The 24,345-nt window shown below is 40.7% G+C and overlaps 2 protein-coding genes across 2 annotated transcripts in view; both read right to left on the bottom strand.

The window, feature by feature from the left end:
- Positions 1-509: 509 nt before the first annotated feature.
- On the bottom strand, positions 510-12,260 carry gucy2cb (guanylate cyclase 2Cb). Its single transcript, XM_054599048.1, has 27 exons — positions 12,065-12,260; positions 11,266-11,378; positions 10,864-10,931; positions 10,394-10,609; positions 10,078-10,196; positions 9,595-9,697; positions 9,171-9,285; positions 8,525-8,660; positions 6,936-7,018; positions 6,649-6,757; positions 6,219-6,300; positions 5,386-5,488; positions 5,108-5,164; positions 4,943-5,014; positions 4,643-4,747; positions 4,361-4,447; positions 3,616-3,748; positions 3,388-3,525; positions 3,104-3,180; positions 2,930-3,021; positions 2,421-2,579; positions 2,080-2,272; positions 1,821-1,995; positions 1,440-1,538; positions 1,157-1,251; positions 922-998; positions 510-747 (listed from the first exon to the last, which is right to left on the bottom strand). Exons 1-27 carry the CDS (start codon positions 12,258-12,260, stop codon positions 534-536), a joined length of 3,216 nt encoding a protein of 1,071 aa, XP_054455023.1. The 3' UTR covers positions 510-533.
- Positions 12,261-20,525: 8,265 nt separating this feature from the next.
- Positions 20,526-24,345, bottom strand: part of csdc2a (cold shock domain containing C2, RNA binding a) — a 6,234-nt gene continuing 2,414 nt past the window's right edge. Inside the window, exons 2-4 of the mRNA XM_054599255.1 lie at positions 21,503-21,832; positions 21,160-21,282; positions 20,526-20,749 (exon numbers count right to left, since the gene is read on the bottom strand). Coding sequence (XP_054455230.1) covers positions 20,587-20,749; positions 21,160-21,282; positions 21,503-21,690 — 474 coding nt within the window. The 5' untranslated portion in view covers positions 21,691-21,832 and the 3' untranslated portion in view covers positions 20,526-20,586. The remainder of the gene's footprint in view (positions 20,750-21,159; positions 21,283-21,502; positions 21,833-24,345) is intronic.

Below are 24,345 nucleotides of genomic sequence, written 5' to 3'. Positions count from 1 at the left end.
ATAATTTAAAAAAATCTCAGCCACTTAATCAATAAATCGCTAATTCTTCTTGCATCTTTTCACTTATGCTACAATTAAGCTCCACTTACATTTCTGCTTTTTATTCTCATGTCCATTGCCTGCTTATGAGATACACTCATAAGCAGGAAGCCAACGATGTGCCATATTAAGCACTGGGAATAATTGCAATATCTTGTCTCTCATGTTTCCCAGGGTCATTTTAAGTTAATATGATCAGTTTTAGACCAAGCAGTGAAAACATTGCATATTTAAACTAGCAAGGGACCCTACAAGAATATGCAGGAGAAATGTCCATATGTTAGTTAACAGTACTTTGGACATTAATGCTCATCAAAGCCTAATTTTAGCCTCAAATGGAAGGAACTGATCAATTAATCTCTGCTTTGTGGACGTAAAGCCAGTCATATAGTCCTTGCTTCCCTCTCTGCCTTTCTCAGTCTTACGGAGTAGTGTATTAACAGACAGTGATGACTGTGAAAGTAATGTACTCTACCTACTCTGGTAGGTTTGTACTACAGGAATGTACTGAGGGTGTTATTCACAGTTGCCAGATGCAGGTACTCAGGTTGGTCGGTATCAGACTCCACCCCTGATTCCGGGTCCTCGTCGTCCTCCTTGCTCTGACTCGAGAGCGGCGTCTTCCTCCTGACGGAGCCTCGAGAGCGCCGCTCCAGACACGTCAGGATCATGTTGGCGAGGTCCTGCTGGAGCCGCTGGAAGTTCTCACTAGATAATAATAATAATAATAATTAAGCCTTTATTAGTCATTTATAAGCAGGTACCAGTGCATGGAAAGTGAAACAGCTTTACAGCACAGGTTACAAAAAATGATCATGCCTGATACAGTTGTAAAGAAATATTTGGGATGAATACATTTCAGCAGGTGGAGGGTTTACTTACGTTGTGGGTGGAGTTGGGAGGTCGTAGTCTTCGCCCGTCTCACCCGTCAACCAGTAGGTTGTCTCTGTGCCTTTATCCTTGGAAAACACACATTTACACCATTTACATCCATGTGTGGCAGTGAAGTCTGCAGACATCCATGTTTCAGTCCATGCTTTCTGCAGAATCACGTGTTTCTAGGTTCTATTTAAAAATGGTTCAAATGTTTAGTAAATGTAAAGAGGCCCATCTTTACCTTCAGATACGTTTCTCCTCTGGTCTCATACTCAAACTTGCAATCTGTCCTCTGCAGGATATTTATAGTAGGCTGACTGACGTGGATCCGCAGGGCTGGAGGATATTATAGATAAAACAACAGGCATCTGTGTTTTGCCAAAGCCTGGCTATGATGAATTTTATTTCATTAGGTTGATTGGTAGCTTCTGTAAATGCATGGGAGCAGAGAGCAGTACAGAACTGGACCACACTAGTTGGCAGCGTCAATGTCTTGGTGTGCATGTTTTTATTTCTCCACTCACGGTGTCCTGTAGACTCCATACGAGATGCAGTGTTGACTGTGTCTCCAAATAAACAATATCTGGGCATCTTTATACCCACGACACCTGCTGCACAGGGACCTGGACACACAAATCAGTTTTCAATCATATATTTCAACCGTTTACAACATAAAAGAAAGTGAGTGGACAGATAGAGGGAGATGAAGATATCAGAAGGAATCTGGGAATGGGTGCCCTCGGCCATAAAATACCTATGAAGCGATTTAAAGGTTGAGGCCTCACACTGCATTTAGGACAACAGACAAACAATTTAAAGCGTTCAATTCCAATTACAAACAGTGTTATTATTTCACTGGAAGATTGAAAAATAATAAGCACATTCCAGAGTTTAGTGCCTTCTACCTGAGTGCACGCCGATGCGTATCCACACAGGGATACCAGGCAAGTGTCGGAGCTGGAAGGTACCCATGAACGCCAAGATATCCAGCGCCATGCGGCAGATATCCACGGCGTGCCTGTTCCCATTTCGCTTCGGCAACCCGGAGGCCACCATGTAGGCATCTCCAATGGTCTCCACCTGAGTGTGGATGGAGGAAATGTTGGTGTCTGTGTTGTCTATATAGATTTGTCTATCTATTGAGTTGCTGCCCTTTGTCAATACCTTGTACACGTCGTGGTCGTCGACGATGCTGTCAAAGCCCCCGTAGATGTCGTTGAGCATGTCCACAACTTCCATGGGTGTGCTGTACTGGCACAGAGTGGTGAAACCGACGATGTCACTGAAGTATATTGTCACTTCCTCGTACAGCTCTGGCTCCACGACACCAGTCTCCTTCAGGCTTTTCACCACCGGGCTACACAGAGAGAAACCAAGAGAGATGAAACATGATGATGCACCTGTGCTTTCATTCCAGTTCAATCAGTTAAACCAACGGCTTTCTCCAGATGTATCCACACAAGGTGTTGCCAGACTGGGCTGTGCTCCTTTCAGTGTTAACAGACCCAGGAAGCAGCATGTAGTTGAGGCAGTCGGCTCGGTCCCTCTCAGCTTTGTAGAGGACCGTTCTCTCCTCCACCAGGTGCTCCAGGTTTCTGGAGTACATCTGCAGTCTTCTTATCATGTTATCCATGTAGCTCTCATTGTCCTGGTTATGAATTTTACTAAAGGACAACGGAAGAGGAGAATGAAGGTTAAGAATGTGAAGAAAAAAAAACCTCACCTTCATGATAACAAACTTCAAAAATGTAACAATTTCTCAGAAACGGTAATGAGAACCCGTTGCAATAGTAGTTATAATAGTTATTCTGTCTGTATATATAATATTTCAGTTATTGTGGATTCTTTACTGTTTTTTAATACTGTTTTCATTGCTTATTTATATTACTTTTACTATGTCTCTTGTTTGCACTATACCCTATTACCCTATGCTGCTGTAAATCCTGTAAATTTCCCCGCTGCGGGACTAATAAAGGATTATCTTAATTTATCTTAAAATAACAACATCAATTACCTGATTATTTTCCCCAGACAGTTTTCTACCCTCTTAAAGTCTGGTCTTTTTTCTGGATCCTCATCCCAACAGCTTTTTATCAACGTGTTCACCTACGAGACGGAGGACACTTGCTTTAAAGACACATCAGACAAGATTGCGGATAAAGTTGGCACACGACTTGCATTAACTCACCTCTAATTCATTCTCTGACTCTGTCTCAAATTTAAGATCAGGTCTGTAGTAGGACATGATGACCTTGGCAAGTTTTTCTGTTTGCGAACACATTATGAATGTATTAATTCCCTGCAAAGTTACTTACAATATTACTGATTGTGTGTATCATAGCAAACATCTCAATCATTTGCATACAGCCCCTTAAGATCATTAATCACTTTCTTAATTCTTCGGGTTTTGAGGGCTCAAAGTGTGAGTTTGGGGAATTCATTTTGGACAGCGGTTGTGTAAGTGTGTCACACCTGCTCGGTTGGAGCAGCTCCTTTTGTAGAAGGTGGACTTTCTGAGAACAATCTCGTGAGCGATGATGGCGAAGCTGTACACGTCTCCTTTCTGAGAGGTGCCCTGTCTCCTTAGATGCTCCGGAGCAGTCCACAAGTCTGAGAGGAGGAAGAGGAGTGGAGAGAGAGAAAGAGGAATTTGAGAAAGTGAGGAAAGTGACAGAATGAACATAAAAACATTTGTTTTACCTTTGCCGGGGCTGAGAAAGCTGTTGCAGCCAAAGTTTGTGATCTTCACCACCATGCGGTTGTCCACCACACAGTTGGTGGACTTGAGGCGACCGTGCACCTGGATGTGACTGGAATGGAGATAGGACATGCCCTGCACAGAGGATTCACACAACAGAGGGTTTAGATTAAAGGAGCAGTAAATCATCTGTCATCTCTGCTGACCTCTACTGGCTTTCAGGGGGAACAGCAACAACTAGTTTTCAAGTCATAACTAAAACATTCAACTTCACATGAACCCTATAAGCCCTCCAAAATATGATATAATCATAATATAATTACTGAAGAAGTTGTGTTACATTCTGTATACATTTCCAGGAGTACTACTGTATGACGCTTCTTATAATATATGTAAAGTAATCCATGTACTTTTCTTTTTTGGCACAGATTTATAAATAAAAAGGAACTCATGGTGTGATAACTTCATCGGAGAGGAATGAGTTAAATATTCCCAATATAATTTAGATCAAGAGTTTTGTTTAGGTCCACTTTTCTTAAGGAATCAAAGTTTAGGTCAAAATACACTATATATACTGTGTGATAGAACAACATGTTAGAAGTGCATCTGTGTGGAGCTGAACATATGGCGCCCTCCCTTCAGTCATCCATAAAGCTCTGCATGACGTCACATGAACCACATTCAATACAGCACTTCAGAGTCCTATAATGTGTTGTTTGTCAGCAGAGCCCAGAGTTTCTGTCTCACCTTGGCGATGTCATACATGACGGAGATCTTGAACTCCCAGTCCATGAAGGTCTCCTCTGGGTATGAAACCTTGTCATTCAGCACATACTATGAGAAGGAAGGGACAAGAAATCTGGTGAGATTAATGCATTCTGAACGGATATTTTAAATTATCTTCCTTGTCCTGTACTGAGCTACTGATATTCTTGTATTGTAATTCAAAGTATCGATTTAATATGTGCAAACTAAACTTCCATACCAACTTGAATGGACTTGAGCTGCTAGTGAGCATGCCATACGTACCCTGAGCGAACCCCTCTCTCCGTACTCAAACACTCCAAACACACCCTGATCAATCCTCACTGTGCCATAAAACTTTGTGAGGTTGTAATAGTCGATTTGCTTGAGCTGCAGAGAAAAGACGAAACAGAGGTCTAGCTTGGAAAAACATTAACAGAGGATGTGCACACACACACGCACACACACACACGCACACGCACGCACACACACACACACACACACACGACTGGAAACGTAAAGACAATGAATCAGTAAAAATGCTAACATCACACAAACGACATCTTGTGTGCGTGTGTGTCTAACCTCGTTAAGTTCTATCATCCGGGTGTCGTTAATGTCCCCATCTGAGTGCTCCAGCTCCTTCAGAATCACAATCTGAAAACATCCAAAGCAGCATCAGTCACACCAAAAAACAACACGTACAAGAGCATGCTGATTGATTTGAAAACTACTCTTGTGGCCAGCAACCTTCTTATCGTAGAGCGCACGACGGATCTTGATTTGCATTTTCCCCTCGTCTTCAATCTGATGGGGTCAGATGGAGGACTAGTTAACAGAGCAAACATGTCCAAACTTTTTTGGATTTTATTTTATTGTGTGCTGTTGAGCATTAATGTTCAAGAACAAGGTCAAAGTCATTTGATCATAGATTTCTGACAGCAGGATAAACCTCACTGTCCTGTTTGGGTCAATAAGTGTGTTGAAAAGGAGCCTCCATGCTGACGGAGAGGTTACGCTTAATATACCTTCAGAGAGATGACATTGAGCTGGTTGTTCTCCAGCAGTGTGACGAGATGAGAAGGGATGTGGGACCAGCGCTTTTTGACCTTGCGGACTTTCCGGTTCTGTCTACACAGTAAAAAAAACACCGTCATAAAACACAAAATACAACATAGCATGAGGATCCACAACCATGTTCACCCAAGACCTGCACCCTCAATATTTGATCACCCTTGTTTAGCTCCCATTTTTTTAAATTGTACACAAAAACTTTACTTGTTTTAATTGGCCGTAAAAGCCTTCAGCTTTGTCAGAAAAGGTTCTTTCAAGAGATCCAGAAAACTGCCATTTGAATTTTTATCTAATTGTAAACCACCCAAATACTCATGTATAGCAACTGTATTCAATTCACATCAATCTATAATAGCTGTTAGAAATATGTGGAAGACATAATACATGTAAAAGTAATGCAGCAAACATTGCCATGGAAACAGTGGTCAACGTGAAGCTTTCGTCATGGACTAGAGTTTTGTTTAGTCTGCCTCATGGGTCATGTGTTTGGTTTTACTTTGTTTGCATTTTCCCGCCTTTTTTGATTGTCTGCCTCGCCCTGATTAGTTTCACCTGTCTCTTGTCAGCCCTGCAGTCATCAGATCTCCTGCTAAACTGTTCTCACTCCCCCATTTGACAGTCCTCTGTTCCTTTGCTGTTTATTGGCTCATCCTACCTTATGACATTGGAGTTTTGTTTGCTTTTTACCAACCTCTTACATGCCTGCTTTTGGACTCTCTGATTTGTAAAATTCTTCATTCATTAAATAATTAACTGCAGACATCTGCCTGTCTGGTCTGCGACTCACCTGTAGAAAATGAAGGCGATGGTGGCCACCACAACCACTGTGACAGCCAACAGAATGACAATGAAGTCATGAACAGCTAGGACTGAAGGAGTGAGCACAAATTAAAAAAACATTGTTTACTGTAGCAAACCCAGACTCATCTAGGGCATTGTAGATGTACGTACAGGGTTATGTCTTGAAGGACTTTACTCAAGCTTAAAGCCACTATGTATTTTTATTTATTTATGTGATGAAAACATTTATCTTATATTTAACCTGAAATTGAATTTATTGTGCACATGAGAGATTCCCACTCAAGCTTAAAGACAGTTAAACCTTTTAATAAGAATAGAACTTTTCACTCTTTATAACACATCTGTAGACTTATAGCTCATCTTACTGACAGTAATAAACAGCCAATGGACAATAAACACCGTCACCTACACCGTACCTTCGTCTGGCCTGAAATTAGGAAGTTTCGTTCCCCAGATGAAGGAAGGGTCCGTCTCAACCACTGTCGTTTTCATAAGCTCAGTGTCAAAGTTGAATAAAATTCGGTACTGTGGATTACAGGAGAGGAAACATTTAGAAATTTCAGAGTAAAACACGGTATGACAGCAAGAGATTCAGAACGGGGAGAATTTTTTACTAAAGATATTTGTGAGATATGTGAGATCTGTGTTTCTTATAATATTCACCGCTAATTGGCATAACCATGAACACAGGAGAACAATGTACCTTGTTGTCATTTGTGGTGTAAATGACTGAGAAATTGGCGTCTCTGTCTCCATGCTTGTCCAGCTTGTAGTTTCCAGCAATTCCTGAGAAGAACCATAGGAACGTCATTATATCTATACTCCAACATATGGCAGACACTCTGTTCAAAACAACAATGTCAGGAATCAACCTACTGTAAACTAGTGTGCTGTTGATTAATTTGATTTTTAATAGATAAAAGAGCCTGACAGAAAGAACAGCTTCTCTTTGAGTGTGTCTTTCAATCACATGCTCATCCCCAATTATACACAGGATTCTTACAGCTGCTGCCTGCAAGCTATAACACATCATCATTTAATCTTGTCAATGAGAAATACAAATAAGTGACAGCAGTTGGCAGCTTCCATCTGTTTGGCCTCACACAAGACCGTAACCAATGTAAACTGTGAGGGCAGCTTTCATGTGCATTGAGGTCCTGTCAGTATTTTTGATGTGAGTTTTTGTAACTACAACCTCCCACCTTGTGAGTACTTCATGAGCTGTTTCCACTATTTATAGGCTCCATATGTTTATAACTTTCAGGCCAATTAAACCAGACTAGGAGTCCACAGCCATGCTACCCCTTGAGGCTGCACTAAATGCTAACATTAACATGCTAATATGCACACAGAGTGCTTCAGGGATGACGTATTTTTGTAGGCCAACCCAGGAAGTTAGCATCTCACTGGTTCTCTCGACAAAAAAAGCTAAAGGGATTTTTTTCCATTAAATATGGCACGTTTATGAAACTTAAACATTTTGTTCCACAAGATAATCTTCATTATTTAACACCAATTCCACTTTATGATTTTTGAAGCTTGAACGCAATCGGCAGAAGTGAAAATCTAACTTTAGGCTATAAAAAAACTACACCAACAAAGCTGTTAAGGCAGACAAATCAGCATGGTGACGTTTCATAGTCCCAATTAGACTTTTTAAAGACACATAAAAGCTTCAAAATTCAAGAGAGGGGTATTTACTGAAGTATTTTACATTGTAGAACAAAACATTAAAATCTCTCAAGCTTTTGTTAACCACAGACCGAAGAATGTACAGGACTTTTTCCAGGCATCTAACAAAAACCCATAAAAAAAAGAGGAGGAGTCATTCCTTCAGCATTATGCTAATTGCTAACATGCTGATGTTTAGCAAGTATGTTTTCTTGTTCACCAGTTTAGCGTGTCAGCATAACGTTTGCTAATTAGCACTTACACAAAGTAAAGCTGATGCTGATGGGAAAGTCATTAGTTTAGCAGGTTTTAGGTCTTAAACCAAAGTGTTGGAAAGATTGAAATTGTGATAATAGCTTTGGAATTTCAAAAATCATCTCTACAGCCTTGTCTGGTCTCTGTTACTCATTGCATTTTCACTTATCCCTCAACCAACTACATCTATTTCCCTCTTTTCCCTCTTTGATTTCTTTTATCAAAGTATTTTGTCTCGTTCCAGAAATTGATCCCAAATGATTTATTCAACATTACAACAGTAGTGACTGTAGGCTAGAATGTTAAGTACATTAGAGGTTAATTTCCTCTGTCCCTTCCTCCCATTATCTCTCCCTCCTTCCTTACCATTAAAGGAGATGTTTCTGAAGTAATGGAAGTAATTCGTCTCCTGACTCTCTGACTGAGGTTTTCTAGCAATTTCCCTCATCACCTTGCCTATCAGCAGCACTGAATCATGGTACGCAGCCATGTAATCATTCATCTGCAGAGAAAGAGAGAAAGAAAGAGAAAAATTGATAATTGGAAAGGCTTTATAGATAAAAGTCTCTATACAACTGCTCTGTAGATTATTCAGAGGAACAGGAAAGAGACGTTGCCACCTTTGACCAGCACCTATAACATTCTGAGAGTGAGATAAAAAGGCAACCATAGCAACACCACTGTGATAACATGACTCCAGGAGGTCACTCGCCAGGTCCCACACACCCCTGAAAGAGGACACTTTTCAAACGTTTGGATTTAAAGATTAAACTGATTAAACTAACAAGATATAACATGTTAGTCAGTGAGCTGGTATGCCGACTTCTTTAGCTCTTTCCCTCTGCTTCCAGCCTTAATGCTAAGCTAAGCTAACCATCTCCTGACCGTAAATTCCTATTTGATTGCTGAGAGTTACAGTAGATGCAAAGACGCAATGAAAGTGTATTTCAAAAAAATTCAAATAGCAGTTAGAGGAGCAACGGAGTTCAGTAATTTGTAAATGTGTCCTCACGGTGTTGTTGTCCTTCAGGTCTGTGTTGATAGTGTAGTTTCTGGTATTGGGCATAGTCAGCACCAACACGTTCCTCATGGATGGCTTTGACGATGTGTTGGTGTAGTATTGATCACTGTGGAGAGGAGGCAGGAGAGGCATTATTTTAAAAGCTGTATGTGCACAGCAAAACTCAAAGAGATAACAAAAAATGATAGAGGATACACTCAATATAAACAGTATTGTCAAGGACATTTGTGTGAGATAATTATTTGTCTTATAGTATGTGTACTATATATCAAAGAAAGGTGTGGGAGTGAAGAGGGCATTTGTAACTACATAGTATAATAAGTGCAAACTTGTATACAGGTCAAACACCTGCAGAAAGAACCAAGATCAGAAAAAAAAGATTGAATGAATGATTGAATGAATGAAGAGCACTGACTTGTAAAGATCAATAAGGATAAAAAGAATATCGCTGCTGTCTGCCACTTTGGAGCCTTTTTTCACCTCCTCTACATCCACTGGTGATCCACACATGATAAACACTGCAAACAAAGAAGCTGTATGTAACACCACAGACCAGTAGTGTATGCATTTATTAACATAGTAGCTTTGGAGGGAGTCAAATGCTCCTTTCAACCCACTGACTTCAACCATGGCACTTAAGCTCATACCGAAACCCCAAATGCTCTTTTTTTTACAGAACGAGAAACAAAAAGCTATGTTATTTGCACAAGCTGTAAAAATGTAATCCCTTCCACCTCCATTGTATAGGGGAAGGGAAGTTCATATCAGGGAATTGGTCTCTCAAGCCAAACGCATGAGAGATGGCAACCCTGATTACACTGTTGTATCAGTACTACTTAAATACTACATTTAAATCAGACATGAGGATGTGTTGTACATGTTTAAAGAAAATACTTACGGTTGCTTGTCCTGTTTTTTTGTGACAGTACTGTATTCAGCTCTTCTGGTTTGCGCAGCGAGGTTCTCTGAATTTTTTGATTGAACCCGCTCGAGTCTGTATCCAGTGCATTTATGTACCTGGGGAAAGGCATCACTGAATGGAACAGATGTATATTCTATCATTTCAACACACAAGCCATACGTATGCGTCCTCTTCATAGACACTGCTGGCTGCACACACAGCAAAATGTAGGTGCAATGTGATCACAAACAGTTGAGGTTTATGACGTTCCCACCTCCAGTGTACTCTTTAAGGACATGTCTTCGTGACTCACCAAAAGCAATCCTCAGTGTTGCTCTGTTTCTTGTAAACATAAGCCGTCTCCCACACAGGCTTGATCTTGTTGTCGAATGCCCAGAAGTTTATGAAAAAGTCAGAGATCTTGCGTGCCGGCGGCAGGAGGCGCTGCAGGTTGACCGTATAGTCGCAGGAGAGGCCGAAGCTTCCCGCCGAGACGATAGGGGAGTTGAGCTTCAGACCTTTTTCCACACTGACAGAGAGAGAAACAAGGTGAGGAAAAGGGTGGAAAGAGAGAGAAAGATGGAGAATGACACATATACATAAAGACATACAATAAGTGGATCGTAGCAGCATCCACTATAAAACCACCTAATGTGTTTAAGAGTAGACTCCACATTCATTCACCACATTTATACAAGTCAAACACTGTTTGAATATGTAAACAATGTTTTTCAAATATACTTGCACTAATGTTGAGTTGAGCTTGGAAAAGAAAATCCTTACTCGACCATATGGAAAGTAGCGTAGGTGCAGGTGGGACCAAGCACTGCACATCCCAGGGTACCTTCACTCTGCAAGAGAATACAAATGAGCTCCAGTTTTTGTCCGTCAGTGTGGCTGCTTTGTTTCATATTATGTGTCCACAAAATGCACCTAAGTGAGCAACAGACTTGAAACAAACACAACATTTAGAATTAACACTGTAGTAGCTCTTTCGAGTGGCTCTTTGTTTAGCTGTTAACATTGTGCAAAATCAGGATGATGCAGCCTCTGATCTGACCCCTAGTAGATGTAGCTTTTAATCCTCAAGGTACACACTAAGCACACAAGAAAGTCTATACCTACATGTTAAAAAGCTAGTTTATCATTATCATGACTCTAAGTTGGAAGTAAATTGTTACTTACTATCAGGCTCTTTAGTTCGTCCAGTGCCTCACACGCACTGCTTTGGCAGCCTCTATGTCGATAAAAGGTCGGTCTGAACCCGCCAAATTGAGCCGTGAGATTAAACCCTACCCCTAAACGAAAATAGAATTAAGAGTGTCCTTCGGTCATTAAATTTCTTCTTCAAACAACAATCGTCGTAGTTTAGAAACCATTAATAGACACACAGAGCAGGTGTATTGGGCTTTGGATGATCTGCATGTTGTAGCTGTGTGGATGAGACTGTGTTATAATATAATATATATCATATATAATATGTATATAAAGAGTTTGGATGGTTTTATTTTTTCTTAAACCAAAAAAGCAAGAGCAAAAATGCAGTGCAACAACTTGTCTGCTCTAACACCAGCAGTAGATATTAGCATTTCAAACTAACTAGCTTACTACCAAAGTAGCCTAGCTCAGTTATTTTCAAAACCAGCAACAGTTAATATTTTTTATAATTGTGTGGTGTTACATGTTATGTGAAAAGAAGCTATGTTCATGGCACTCCAGCAACCTCAGCACAACTAGATTTACAATATGAACAGTAACAACAACCCTGTACACAGACATTTACATACTTTTATGACACTAACTGATGTTTAATAGAAGAAAACACTAATGTGATCTGCCAATGTTTGCAGTATAGTCCCAAATTTGTACTGCGGAATCCACAGTAATGAGTTTAATATAATTTGAGGCCATAATGTAACACAATTCTGTGAACACATGCAGATGTCTTAATGTTGTATTCCTAAGTATTTTTATACTTTATTACCTTCTTCCGCATTAATGGTTGAATCTGTCTCAATGGCCTTTTCTATTTCGTCCTTCACAAACCTCAGGCTCCAGGGAGACTCTTCATCTTCCAACAGGATCACATTGATCATGATCCCATCCATACACTGTTTAATGCCCCAACACGGAGCAGCAACAATTCCCAAGACACACAACCACCACCACCCTGTTCCCATTTTTCAGCTCTGAAGTTTTTCAGCTGTTAAAAAGAGTCCATGATCTGCTAAAGGCTTCCGTGATTGTCTTTTTCACTGCTTCTCCTCCAGAGTTTAGTGCATCTGTAGTGCAGGTAAGACACCAAAAAATGAACTTCCTCTTAAGTTTTGTTTGTTGCCATCTGATCCACAACGGAAAGTGTTCTTTACAAGATCAATATCCAGTACCCGAGTTATTTTCTGTTCTTCTCGGAGTCATCCACCTCTCACATTCACAATCGATCTGTGGCTACTCACCTGTCCTATCCACATCAAGTTGTTAATATACAACCTTTAAGAGGCGGGCCATATAACCTCCTCTCTGGTGCTGTGCCAAGGTCTGCATGAATTACAAGCCTCAAACACGCAAACACTCAGAGCACAGATTGTAGCTGGTTCTGAGCTTGTTAGTAATATCAGGATAGGCATTTTACCAATAATGATCTCATGCTTCAGGACAGTTCAGATAGCTAAAGATACAGTTATTGGATATTTGATGTCAGTGGGATGTAAAATAAGCTGCACTGAACATCACTAGCAAGGTTGATGCAGAGGCATTGCACTCATGTCACCTACTGAAATGTATCTGGACCTAGTCTTGTGGTTTACTATATGCTTGTTGGGACCTTAAACTCACATTGGCAGCAACACATAAAGGACACATGATTGCCAAGCTAGTTATCTCTGAGCTGAGGACATGGTCAGTCTACACCTGGAGTCTCTTAAGATTATCAGGAGGTCATGTTGCGCCTTGAAGAGCACAGAGGGAATTCAAAACACTGACATTTTATCTAAATACACGTGTTGTTTCATACCGGAGTTTAGTGAAGCTCTGTATCAATTTATATATCTTTGCATTTTCGAGCTTTCCCTGAAAAAAAGTTCAACCTTTGTCATGTCAGACAATAACACGTTTTCCCGCATGGTTTGGGGTGACTGAATAAGTCTTCTGGCATAATTCAGATGGGCTTGAAGGCTCCTTTTTGTGAAAAAAAAAGGGTTCTGTTTTGCCTCCCTACGCCATAGCCCCGACATGTGCTAAATATGGGAGATGTTGGTCACATGCTAGGAGTGACCAGGAACTCCTGTAAATCCCTCAGTGTTGCTGTTGGTCTCTGGGGAGCCTCCCTGAAAACATTTTTCTACATATCCTCTCATTAATTTCATGGTGTTTTCCTGATCTTTGCAATGTATCTGTGGTGCCACATTGTCTCCAGTTACCGGTAATGGTTTTGATAGTGCGTCATGGTACATCTGATGCACTCAACATTAATTTATGTTCCTCTCTGATTGGCACTTTTTAACAATTAGATCTTGCTGTTTCTTTTGTAGCTCTTTGTGGACCACAGCTCTCCCAGCAGAATTCTACAGCAGCAGCTGTTTTTATTCTGAGCACAGATATAGTCCATCATTTTGAAAGGCTGTAAAGACTTAAGCAATCAGGGTGTTTTTTTATTTATTCTTAATGGTACTAATAATCAGCTACTTGTTTTTCTTCCCCCTTTTGGATTTCAGTTTGAGGATCACAACAAGAGAAGAACAAATCTAACATCTGCATTGTTATTTCTGTCTTTACATTTCAAAAAACCCTTCAATTTCATAAGGGTTTGCCGACCTTTTATATCCACGGTGTGCGTGTGTGTTCTCTCACTGTATGTGTCAGAGACCGGCAGACAGCAAACACAGACACACAGCTTGTAAATTTCTGGATGCCAGCCTGGGTAAAGGAAAGCAAGGAGAGAAAAGAGAAGAGCAAAGGTTGGTTGGGCCATAAAACTAATCCCAGATAACATGCTGTAAAACAGCACACACTCCTGTGGGTCAGTTTTGTACAGTTTATCCGTATCAAACACACAAACACACTGTGTTCCGTTACTGGGTTAGACTGAATGATATAAATGAACAATGTCCTCACTCAATTAGTACTTCCTCTGCATCTTAATGGATCTGTAAATGATCAGGTTACACACATTCTGTTAACTATGTTGTGTGATGGAGTGAGCATCACATAAAGGACACACACACACAATTTAATGACAGGAATTCATTATCAGCTCATTACTTGGAACAATCACCTCAAACAGGATATCTCCAGGCACCTTCTATCCGCTCTAACACACACACACACACACACACACACACACACACACACACACACACACACACACACACACACACACACACACACACACACACACACACACACACACACACACACACACACACACACACACACACACACACAATGTTACTCATCTATCACCTTGACATTAAGGGAACCAATCTGATCCTGGCACTAAAGTTTTATGTATGTTTGTCTGTTGTGTGTGTGTGTCAAGTGATCACCTTGACATTAAAGTGTGTGTGTGTGTGTTTGTGTGTGTGTGTGTGTGTGTGTGTGTGTGTGTGTGTGTGTGTGTGTGTGTGTGTGTGCGTGTGTGTGTGTCAGAATATCTGTCATTGTAATTGCTGCTTTGTGACGTACAATCATATAACAATTCAATAATAATGTGCTTCTAACATATATCCAGTGGTGTTGCTCCTGTTGTCAGCATATTGTTGCACTATTATTGACATTATTAACATTTCCTCCGTTTCTGGGATGGTAATGGGCTGGGTAAAGGATTTGTTGTAGGATTAAGTGGTTTTGTTTTAAAATGGACAAACAGATTGTAACTGTAGTTAATAGACAAACTATTTCACCACATGGGTTGAGCTGTCTGTCAGCCCATGTGTGACATGATTTCTCACACATTGACTGTCTGATTTTCACCCAATCTCCTCTGTGATCACAACAATTGATCCAAATGCGTTGTAAATGCTTAAAAATCCCATGTTTTAAACCGCTGCTTCTCCAGTAAGGTATGATGACATTTGATCACAGTTGTATCTTGTTAATAGTTGAACAAGGGTTGTGTGCATCATCCAGTTGAGACTTGTTCATGTACTTATCTGTCCCTATTTGTGGTTGTTTGTTTTATTATTTCATCATGGAAACATTAAGCCAATAATTCACACCTGTGCCTCTGTAACCAAATCTGCTCAACCTGGACTCTGATTTTCATCTTTCATATTAGGAACTAACAATACAATTAATACATTTTGTCTCACTGATCTCATCTGATGTGATGTGGTCAGAGCTCAATATACTGAGGCTCTGGTGAAACCAACATGGAAGTTCCTTCTTTCTCGTTCCTATCAATCAGATGCTTTGAGTGAGAATAACATTTAAACACTTCAAACTCTTGGCCCCTGTGACATATGGATGAGGTATTCAGGTTTAAAAGATATGAGTCGATATAAAAAAATGTCACAAAATAGGGACAAAATACTATTGTTTATGTGGACAAGGCTGATGGAATGGCTCACCTTTATTTAATAGACAACTAATGATGAAACATCACAGCATTGTTTCCTAATGAGCCTAATTGAGCAATCTGATCTGATATTATCAGAAAGAAAAGTCATTGATTTGGCTACTTATCTAATCTCACTGTCTTGTTGTGACACAGTATTTTGTGAAACTGTATCATTCCCGGATATAAGCTAACAGACATTATTTTACCTTTAATCCGTTTAAGTACATGGAAAAAAAATGTCCAACAACTAAACAAACATGACCAAAGTCCTATCTTTTCTGCGTCATTATGCTTATCAATGTGTTTGCTCTCCTCATTAGTTTTATTGTCATTGCCAGTTGAATTGATTTTTCCTTACGCCTGAAACATGTTCAATTTGAGGGTGGTAAGCTTTTGTAAAGCTTTTACCTCTATTCAGTGTGGGTTTTTTTCTAGTGTACACTTGTGCTGGATGTTAATTTGATACTCAATATATAAACCTGGGAAATGAAGAACTGCCTGACTCTACTGATAACATTGGAGAATGACTTGTTTGCAGATTGTATATCACTCTCTTTACCTCAATCAGTGCAATAATAAATATTATCTTCATCTATCATAAACACAGAGGAAGAACTTTGCCAATCACTCAAACAATCCTAAAACACACCAGGGTCTATTTGAGTGTATTATGAGTACTTTTATTTTTGTAACCTCAACCATATTTTGCTCCTTATTCTTATATACTTAAACTTAAATTATGTTTTTCAATGGACTTTGTAATTGTAATAGAGTGTTTTCACAGTGTGCTAATGCTGCTTTTACTTATGACCTGCCTATTTTTCTGTTTCTTCTCAAGGATATGACACTTGAACAATTTTTCAGTTGTACAGTGGGTACGGAAAGTATTCAGACCCCTTTAAATTTTTCACCCTTTGTTTCATTGCAGCCATTTGCTAAAATTGAAAAAGTTCATTTTTTTCGCATCGACTCGAGACCTCCGGGGCGCTCTAGACGTCCGTCATGACATGTGTTGCTTGTTTGTAATAAACTTCATTATACCAGCAAGAACAGTGTCCGGAGCACTTCAACAGCACTGCTAATGTACACTCAGCAACCCATCTTGACAGAAAAAAACAGAAATGTAGAAATCTTTGCAAATTTATTAAAAAAGAAAAACTGAAATATCACATGGTCATAAGTATTCAGACCCTTTGCTCAGTATTGAGTAGAAGCACCCTTTTGAGCTAGTACAGCCATGAGTCTTCTTGGGAATGATGCAACAAGTTTCTCACACCTGGATTTGGGGATCCTCTGCCATTCTTCCTTGCAGATCCTCTCCAGTTCTGTCAGGTTGGATGGTGAACGTTGGTGGACAGCCATTTTCAGGTCTCTCCAGAGATGCTCAATTGGGTTTAGGTCAGGGCTCTGGCTGGGCCAGTCAAGAATGGTCACAGACTTGTTCCGAAGCCACTCCTTTGTTATTTTAGCTGTGTGCTTCGGGTCATTGTCTTGTTGGAAGGTGAACCTTCGGCCCAGTCTGAGGTCCTGAGCACTCTGGAGGAGGTTTTCTTCCAGGATATCTCTGTACTTGGCCGCATTCATCTTTCCTTCAATTGCAACCAGTCGTCCTGTCCCTGCAGCTGAAAAACACCCCCATAGCATGATGCTGCCACCACCATGTTTCACTGTTGGGATTGTATTGGGCAGGTGATGAGCAGTGCCTGGTTTTCTCCACACATACCGCTTAGAATTAACGCCAAAAGTTCAATCTTGGTCTCATCAGACCAGAGAATCTTATTTCTCATAGTTTGGGAGTCCTCCATGTGTTTTTTGGCAAACTCTATGCGGGCTTTCATATGTCTTGCACTGAGGAGAGGCTTCCGTCGGGCCACTCTGCCATAAAGCCCCGACTGGTGGAGGGCTGCAGTGATAGTTGACTTTGTGGAACTTTCTCCCATCTCCCTACTGCATCTCTGGAGCTCAGCCACAGTGATCTTTGGGTTCTTCTTTACCTCTCTCACCAAGGCTCTTCTCCCACGATTGCTCAGTTTGGCTGGACGGCCAGGTCTAGGAAGAGTTCTGGTCACCCCATACTTCTTCCATTTAAGGATTATGGAGGCCACTGTGCTCTTAGGAACCTTGAGTGCTGCAGAAATTCTTTTGTAACCTTGGCCAGATCTGTGCCTTGCCACAATTCTGTCTCTGAGCTCCTTGGGCAGTTCCTTCGACCTCATGATTCTCATTTGTTCTGACATGCACTGTGAGCTGTAAGGTCTTATATAGACAGGTGTGTGCCTTTCCTAATCAAGTCCAATCAGTTTAATTAAACACAGCTGGACTCCAATGAAGGAGTAGAACCATCTCAAGGAGGATCAGAAGAAATGGACAGCATGTGAGTTAAATATGAGTGTCACAGCAAAGGGTCTGAATACTTATGACCATGTGATATTTCAGTTTTTCTTTTTTAATAAATTTGCAAAAAATTCTACATTTCTGTTTTTTTCTGTCAAGATGGGTTGCTGAGTGTACATTAACTTTTTCGATTTTAGCAAATGGCTGCAATGAAACAAAGAGTGAAAAATTTAAAGGGGTCTGAATACTTTCCGTACCCACTGTATGTGGTGTGTTGTTGTTACAGGTCTTGATATCCATTGACTCATGTGTTTGAGAGTTATGTAGTGAGCTAGCAAATGTTTTTGTGCTGGTGTGCCCTCTAATGGATTCCATTGGGACAAAACGAGAGATATGTGCCAAAGCAAAAATCCAGATGATCATTTTCAAAGATCCCAAACAGCTGTCTGAGACACTGAGACAATGTTCACAGCAAAAACTTTGTCACAGAGGGCTCTCAAAATAACCGCCCTAGTTATTTCACTTTGTACCGACACCAGCGAGGACTAGACAGGCCAAACTCAAAAAGAGCACAGAACATTCTTTGCACTTTATTATCAAAGGAATGTTTCCACACAGGTGTTTGAATACAGCAGTTTTATTAAAACTTTAACTTATTGACAAAAGACAATGTTACAGTGATTTGACTAAAATAGAAGTGCTTGGGAACACAGTTAAATGTGTTTGTCTCACAGTGAGTAAACCAAACAGATGCTGTGTGTTACTAATATGTTAATTCACACGCATGGCGACACATCAAAGATGCATTGGAGACCTGACGACGGCTCTCTGAAGGCTCCAGCTGTGTTACTGCATGATGAAACAGAATTAACACATTATATGTAAAAAAAAAAAAAAAAAAATCACGTCAAATGGTACAGAACATGCCGATATCCCAAACAACAAAATTGCTTGTTATTTTGAACACCACATAGTTATTAAAAATTAGACAAGGATTAAGTAGAAATTAGAAACTTGAGTTTAGAAATGTTTTGTTTTTTTCAATGATGACATGACAGTAGCAAAGGGATATTAACAGGGTAGTATCATTAGAGTGAGCTGTGCAGTGTATACGAATAGGCTTAACTTTGCACAAGTACTTATAAATGCAGCTTTTAATTACCAAACCCCTGATGGTCTCATAGTTACAAATTAAAATAAATAAGTCAATAAATAAAGTCTTCTTAAACTTACATCAGGAAGCCTTCGTTTTTTTCACAGTCGTTTGCAATGACGTATGAGTCTTACTAGAGTTTCCCATGTTCAACTTTCCACCTAAAAAATCAGCAGTTCATCTTCCTCAGCTTGACCTTCCTCTTTAAACTCTTATGTGTTGATTGTTATTTCCTTGACTTTAATCATGGTTTTCCTGATTACACGTGCTGTGAATCATTTCAAATCAAGCTCCATCAGTACTCAAGTACACCCACAGATAATCACTCCATCCTCTGCCCGCTCCCTGTGCGTCCTCTCTCTGCGGTTCTTCTTCCCCAACCAAAAACCCTCTGGCCTGGTTTCTCAGTGGCAGGCCCACACCTCATCCAGCTGCTGTCTCTACCACCAGAACTTAAGACCGTCATAGGAGATGGCTACAATAATACTGGATTTCTACACTTGCCAAGTAGACAAAATAGAGGAGTGCTACGATATTAAGGAAAATAATTCCTTATTTATAGAGCCTATCCCAGCTCTCGAGGCCGAAACGCATTAACAGCTATTTGTGTCTTTGTCAGAGTGTCTTTACACTGTAAGTGCATTGATTGTTTCCATTAGGCAGCCATTTACTAGCAGGCTTTTGTGGTACCTCAAGCCACCCTAAAATGTTTCTGTTTTCTGAAGGCAGTGAGATGAAGATGCAAATCTGAGCAGCTGTCCCTTAAGCCTAATAATAAACAACAGAGACAAAACATTTTGTCAATGTCATTTCCTTTTGATTCAACGTTCTGCTGCGAGGCAACCATCTCCATCCGTCTTTGTAAACACAACATAATCAATCGGATGTTTGTCACATGACTTTTGGCAGTGCTGGCATGTCATTTACATCAGTTGGTGGCTTATAGAAATAAGGAAAATAAAAGCGGGATTGAAATTCAGAGCTCCATTGAGCTGGTCCCTTTAAACCTAAACGTTCCTGTCGATAGTGTCTACATGGAGAGTCTATGTAGCAGAATTGAGTGATCCGGCCTCTCTAGCATCCCGGCTCATCGACGACATCACTTCCCTAACAACCCCTGATCTCAGCTAAAATATATTCCTCAGGTCAAAGTATAAAATCTATCACCAAGCCCTGATCCCTAACTTTCAATCCCTAGATTATAACATGATGACCGTCAAAGGAAAACATTCAAACAAATACAGTACATTCAAAGCTCGACTTCCAGTCCAACCATCAAACAAATGTTTCACCAACATACTTCCGTAACCCAGCCACCTCAGGCCGAACTTTGCCGCACGCCAACCTCCGATCCCTCTTCCCAAAATCTTCTCCAAAACCTCACACCCCAAAAAACATAAAACCTAGAACTAAATCCAAATCCTCCTTTTCCTTCGCAGCCTTGCAGCCTGGAGCGGTTGGTCTAGGAGCTAATGATCTGACCTGACCAGGTCTCGTGCTTGGTGACTGGATTCAGGTGAGTGAGCACCACCTCGACAGCCTGGATCTTCTGGTTCTTGGGGGGGATGGGGCACACCTTGTACGTGACCTCGTCCCCTTCCATAGGCACATACTCTCCATCAATGCTGTCCAGGAAACACACACTAAATTATTTCAGTCATGGGCAATGTTTTAAAATTTGATGTCTCAGTTGGCACTATCTCAGCTATCTGTACTTTCATAAAGTTGAGGGACTTGCTAGAGACAGATGATCAAAAATGATGCAGCAAACATATCCTAGTATGGGTCAAGCTTCTGAAAACACTTGATGCTAAGCTTCCCATAATGCAACTTGATTACAGAAACCCTACTTGTCTGGTAAAAGCCTGTGTCTTTCATACTGTCAATTCAGATTATGTATATGTCATATTATGTTAAACACACAGGTCTATGAGTAAAAGGGTAAGTTCTTATATTTATATTTTACTAAAAACCTACACAGCATGTCAACTTCCACAAAAACATTCGATGTCATGAACGAAACAAATCTACTCACTCAGAAATGTGGACGAAGATGTCCTCTCCCCCGCGGGAGGGGCGTATGAATCCGTGACCCTGAGACCTGGAGAAGTTTTTACACACCCCTTTAAATACCGGACCTGACTTGGCTCGCACTGTCCTGCAGAGAAAGAACGACATAGATGGAATCAGAGGGAGAGAGAGGAACGTCATCATTACCAGGATTATTTTTAAGATTTTGTATCTCCTTAATGGAAGGATGACAGCACATCTCTGGATTCTGGTTGTCGGCATTTATTAACTTTTAATCTTACTATGAAAAGTAAAAATAATTTAACATAATTTAAAAAAAGGATGTAATGACTTGCATCTCTACTCACGCTGAGTATGTGCGGGTGCGCTTGGTGGGCAATGGGCTGGGCAGCTCTCCAGGCTGCGGCGGTTTCCTCTCCCTCTCCCAAACCCGACTGCCCTCCCTCAGGAAGGGGAAGGAGAGCTGCAGGGGGGTTCGGGGGGAGGTGAGTGGCAGTGCGCGGTCTGCCGTCGAGGAAGCATCAGGGTCTGACATCTTGACTGGTTACAGGTTCTTTTTATTTTATTTTAGGTGTCCTCCAATGGAGCACAAGGAAGAAGAGTAAGGAGGGTTACACCTCCTGCATGGCAAGAGTGTGTGAGAGGGTGAGGAGACGTAGGAGGAGACGCACAATACCCTGAAATGAAGGAGCAAGGGAGGAAAGGAAAGATAGGGTTTATTAATCATCAAGTCTGACTAAAACTGTAGGTGTAAGTTTGGGGCCAGTAAAGTTCTTTCTCTTGATCTCGAAATGCCTGCAGTAACTCAAAGATAAAAGTAAATTACTATACTGGAAACGTAGAAAAAAAAATACGTTTTAGTCATGAAAGCTTATTGTAACTTGCTGACTATAACACCGTTGGTTTAACTGAAGGTTTAGTGAATACAAAAAGGGAAAACCGGCTCCCTTCGATCATCACTAGAGGATTTGGAAATGCACTTTGGGTCAGATTTTTTGCCAACACAAATAAGCCCGTTCATAGTGGCTGTCCAACGCAATCTCCAAATATGGTGACTTTCAACATTTCAGATAAACAGAAGGATTAAATGCTCCTTTGTGAGTTCAGACAAATCTCTTACTTCAGAAGATAAATAAACCATAAAAAAATGAAATTTTTAGCACACTCGATAAAGTGACCAAAATATTGTAGACCCCTTATTGAGAGTCTAACTCAAAATACAGCATGTCATCTGACTGCTTTTCCTCAGTGCATTATCACTCTGTGAATGTTGGTGCTAAATAGTGAGTATGGAAAGAGATACAGTGGGTACGGAAAGTATTCAGACCCCTTTAATTTTTCACCCTTTGTTTCATTGCAGCCATTTGCTAAAATCGAAAAAGTTCATTTTTTTTCGCATTAATGTACACTCAGCAACCCATCTTGACAGAAAAAAACAGAAATGTAGAAATTTTTGCAAATTTATTAAAAAAGAAAAACTGAAATATCACATGGTCATAAGTATTCAGACCCTTTGCTCAGTATTGAGTAGAAGCACCCTTTTGAGCTAGTACAGCCATGAGTCGTCTTGGGAATGATGCAACAAGTTTCTCACACCTGGATTTGGGGATCCTCTGCCATTCTTCCTTGCAGATCCTCTCCAGTTCTGTCAGGTTGGATGGTGAACGTTGGTGGACAGCCATTTTCAGGTCTCTCCAGAGATGCTCAATTGGGTTTAGGTCAGGGCTCTGGCTGGGCCAGTCAAGAATGGTCACAGACTTGTTCCGAAGCCACTCCTTTGTTATTTTAGCTGTGTGCTTCGGGTCATTGTCTTGTTGGAAGGTGAACCTTCGGCCCAGTCTGAGGTCCTGAGCACTCTGGAGGAGGTTTTCTTCCAGGATATCTCTGTACTTGGCCGCATTCATCTTTCCTTCAATTGCAACCAGTCGTCCTGTCCCTGCAGCTGAAAAACACCCCCATAGCATGATGCTGCCACCACCATGTTTCACTGTTGGGATTGTATTGGGCAGGTGATGAGCAGTGCCTGGTTTTCTCCACACATACCGCTTAGAATTAACGCCAAAAAGTTCAATCTTGGTCTCATCAGACCAGAGAATCTTATTTCTCATAGTTTGGGAGTCCTCCATGTGTTTTTTGGCAAACTCTATGCAGGCTTTCATATGTCTTGCACTGAGGAGAGGCTTCCGTCGGGCCACTCTGCCATAAAGCCCCGACTGGTGGAGGGCTGCAGTGATAGTTGACTTTGTGGAACTTTCTCCCAACTGCATCTCTGGAGCTCAGCCACAGTGATCTTTGGGTTCTTCTTTACCTCTCTCACCAAGGCTCTTCTCCCACAATTGCTCAGTTTGGCTGGATGGCCAGGTCTAGGAAGAGTTCTGGTCATCCCATACTTCTTCCATTTAAGGATTATGGAGGCCACTGTGCTCTTAGGAACCTTGAGTGCTGCAGAAATTATTTTGTAACCTTGGCCAGATCTGTGCCTTGCCACAATTCTGTCTCTGAGCTCCTTGGGCAGTTCCTTCGACCTCATGATTCTCATTTGTTCTGACATGCACTGTGAGCTGTAAGGTCTTATATAGACAGGTGTGTGCCTTTCCTAATCAAGTCCAATCAGTTTAATTAAACACAGCTGGACTCCAATGAAGGAGTAGAACCATCTCAAGGAGGATCAGAAGAAATGGACAGCATGTGAGTTAAATATGAGTGTCACAGCAAAGGGTCTAAATACTTATGACCATGTGATATTTCAGATTTTCTTTTTTAATAAATTTGCAAAAATTTCTACATTTCTGTTTTTTTCTGTCAAGATGGGTTGCTGAGTGTACATTAATGCAAAAAAAATGAACTTTTTCGATTTTAGCAAATGGCTGCAATGAAACAAAGAGTGAAAAATTTAAAGGGGTCTGAATACTTTCCGTACCCACTGTATGTGCGCTTAGATTTTGAGGGACTGACACAAAAAGTGCTTTTGAATTAAAAGGTTTCCAGACAGACTTGTAAAAAAATAGTTAAAGTTCTCACATTAGAGCTAAAAGATCAATGAATCTCAAACAGACTCAGGCATTGCTTCTTAAAATAACTAATATCTGATTTCCACCAGTGTAGAAGTGTCCCACGGTATTTTTTCTCAATAAAAACAAGGCTTACAACAGCTGAGAGCTGCTGTGAGAGAAAATGAGACTCAAAGCAA

Source organism: Anoplopoma fimbria, chromosome 5, assembly GCF_027596085.1.
Source record: "Anoplopoma fimbria isolate UVic2021 breed Golden Eagle Sablefish chromosome 5, Afim_UVic_2022, whole genome shotgun sequence".
Taxonomy (NCBI): domain Eukaryota; kingdom Metazoa; phylum Chordata; class Actinopteri; order Perciformes; family Anoplopomatidae; genus Anoplopoma; species Anoplopoma fimbria.
Note: the sequence above shows the minus strand (reverse complement) of the source record. Positions and strands in the feature narration are given on the sequence as shown.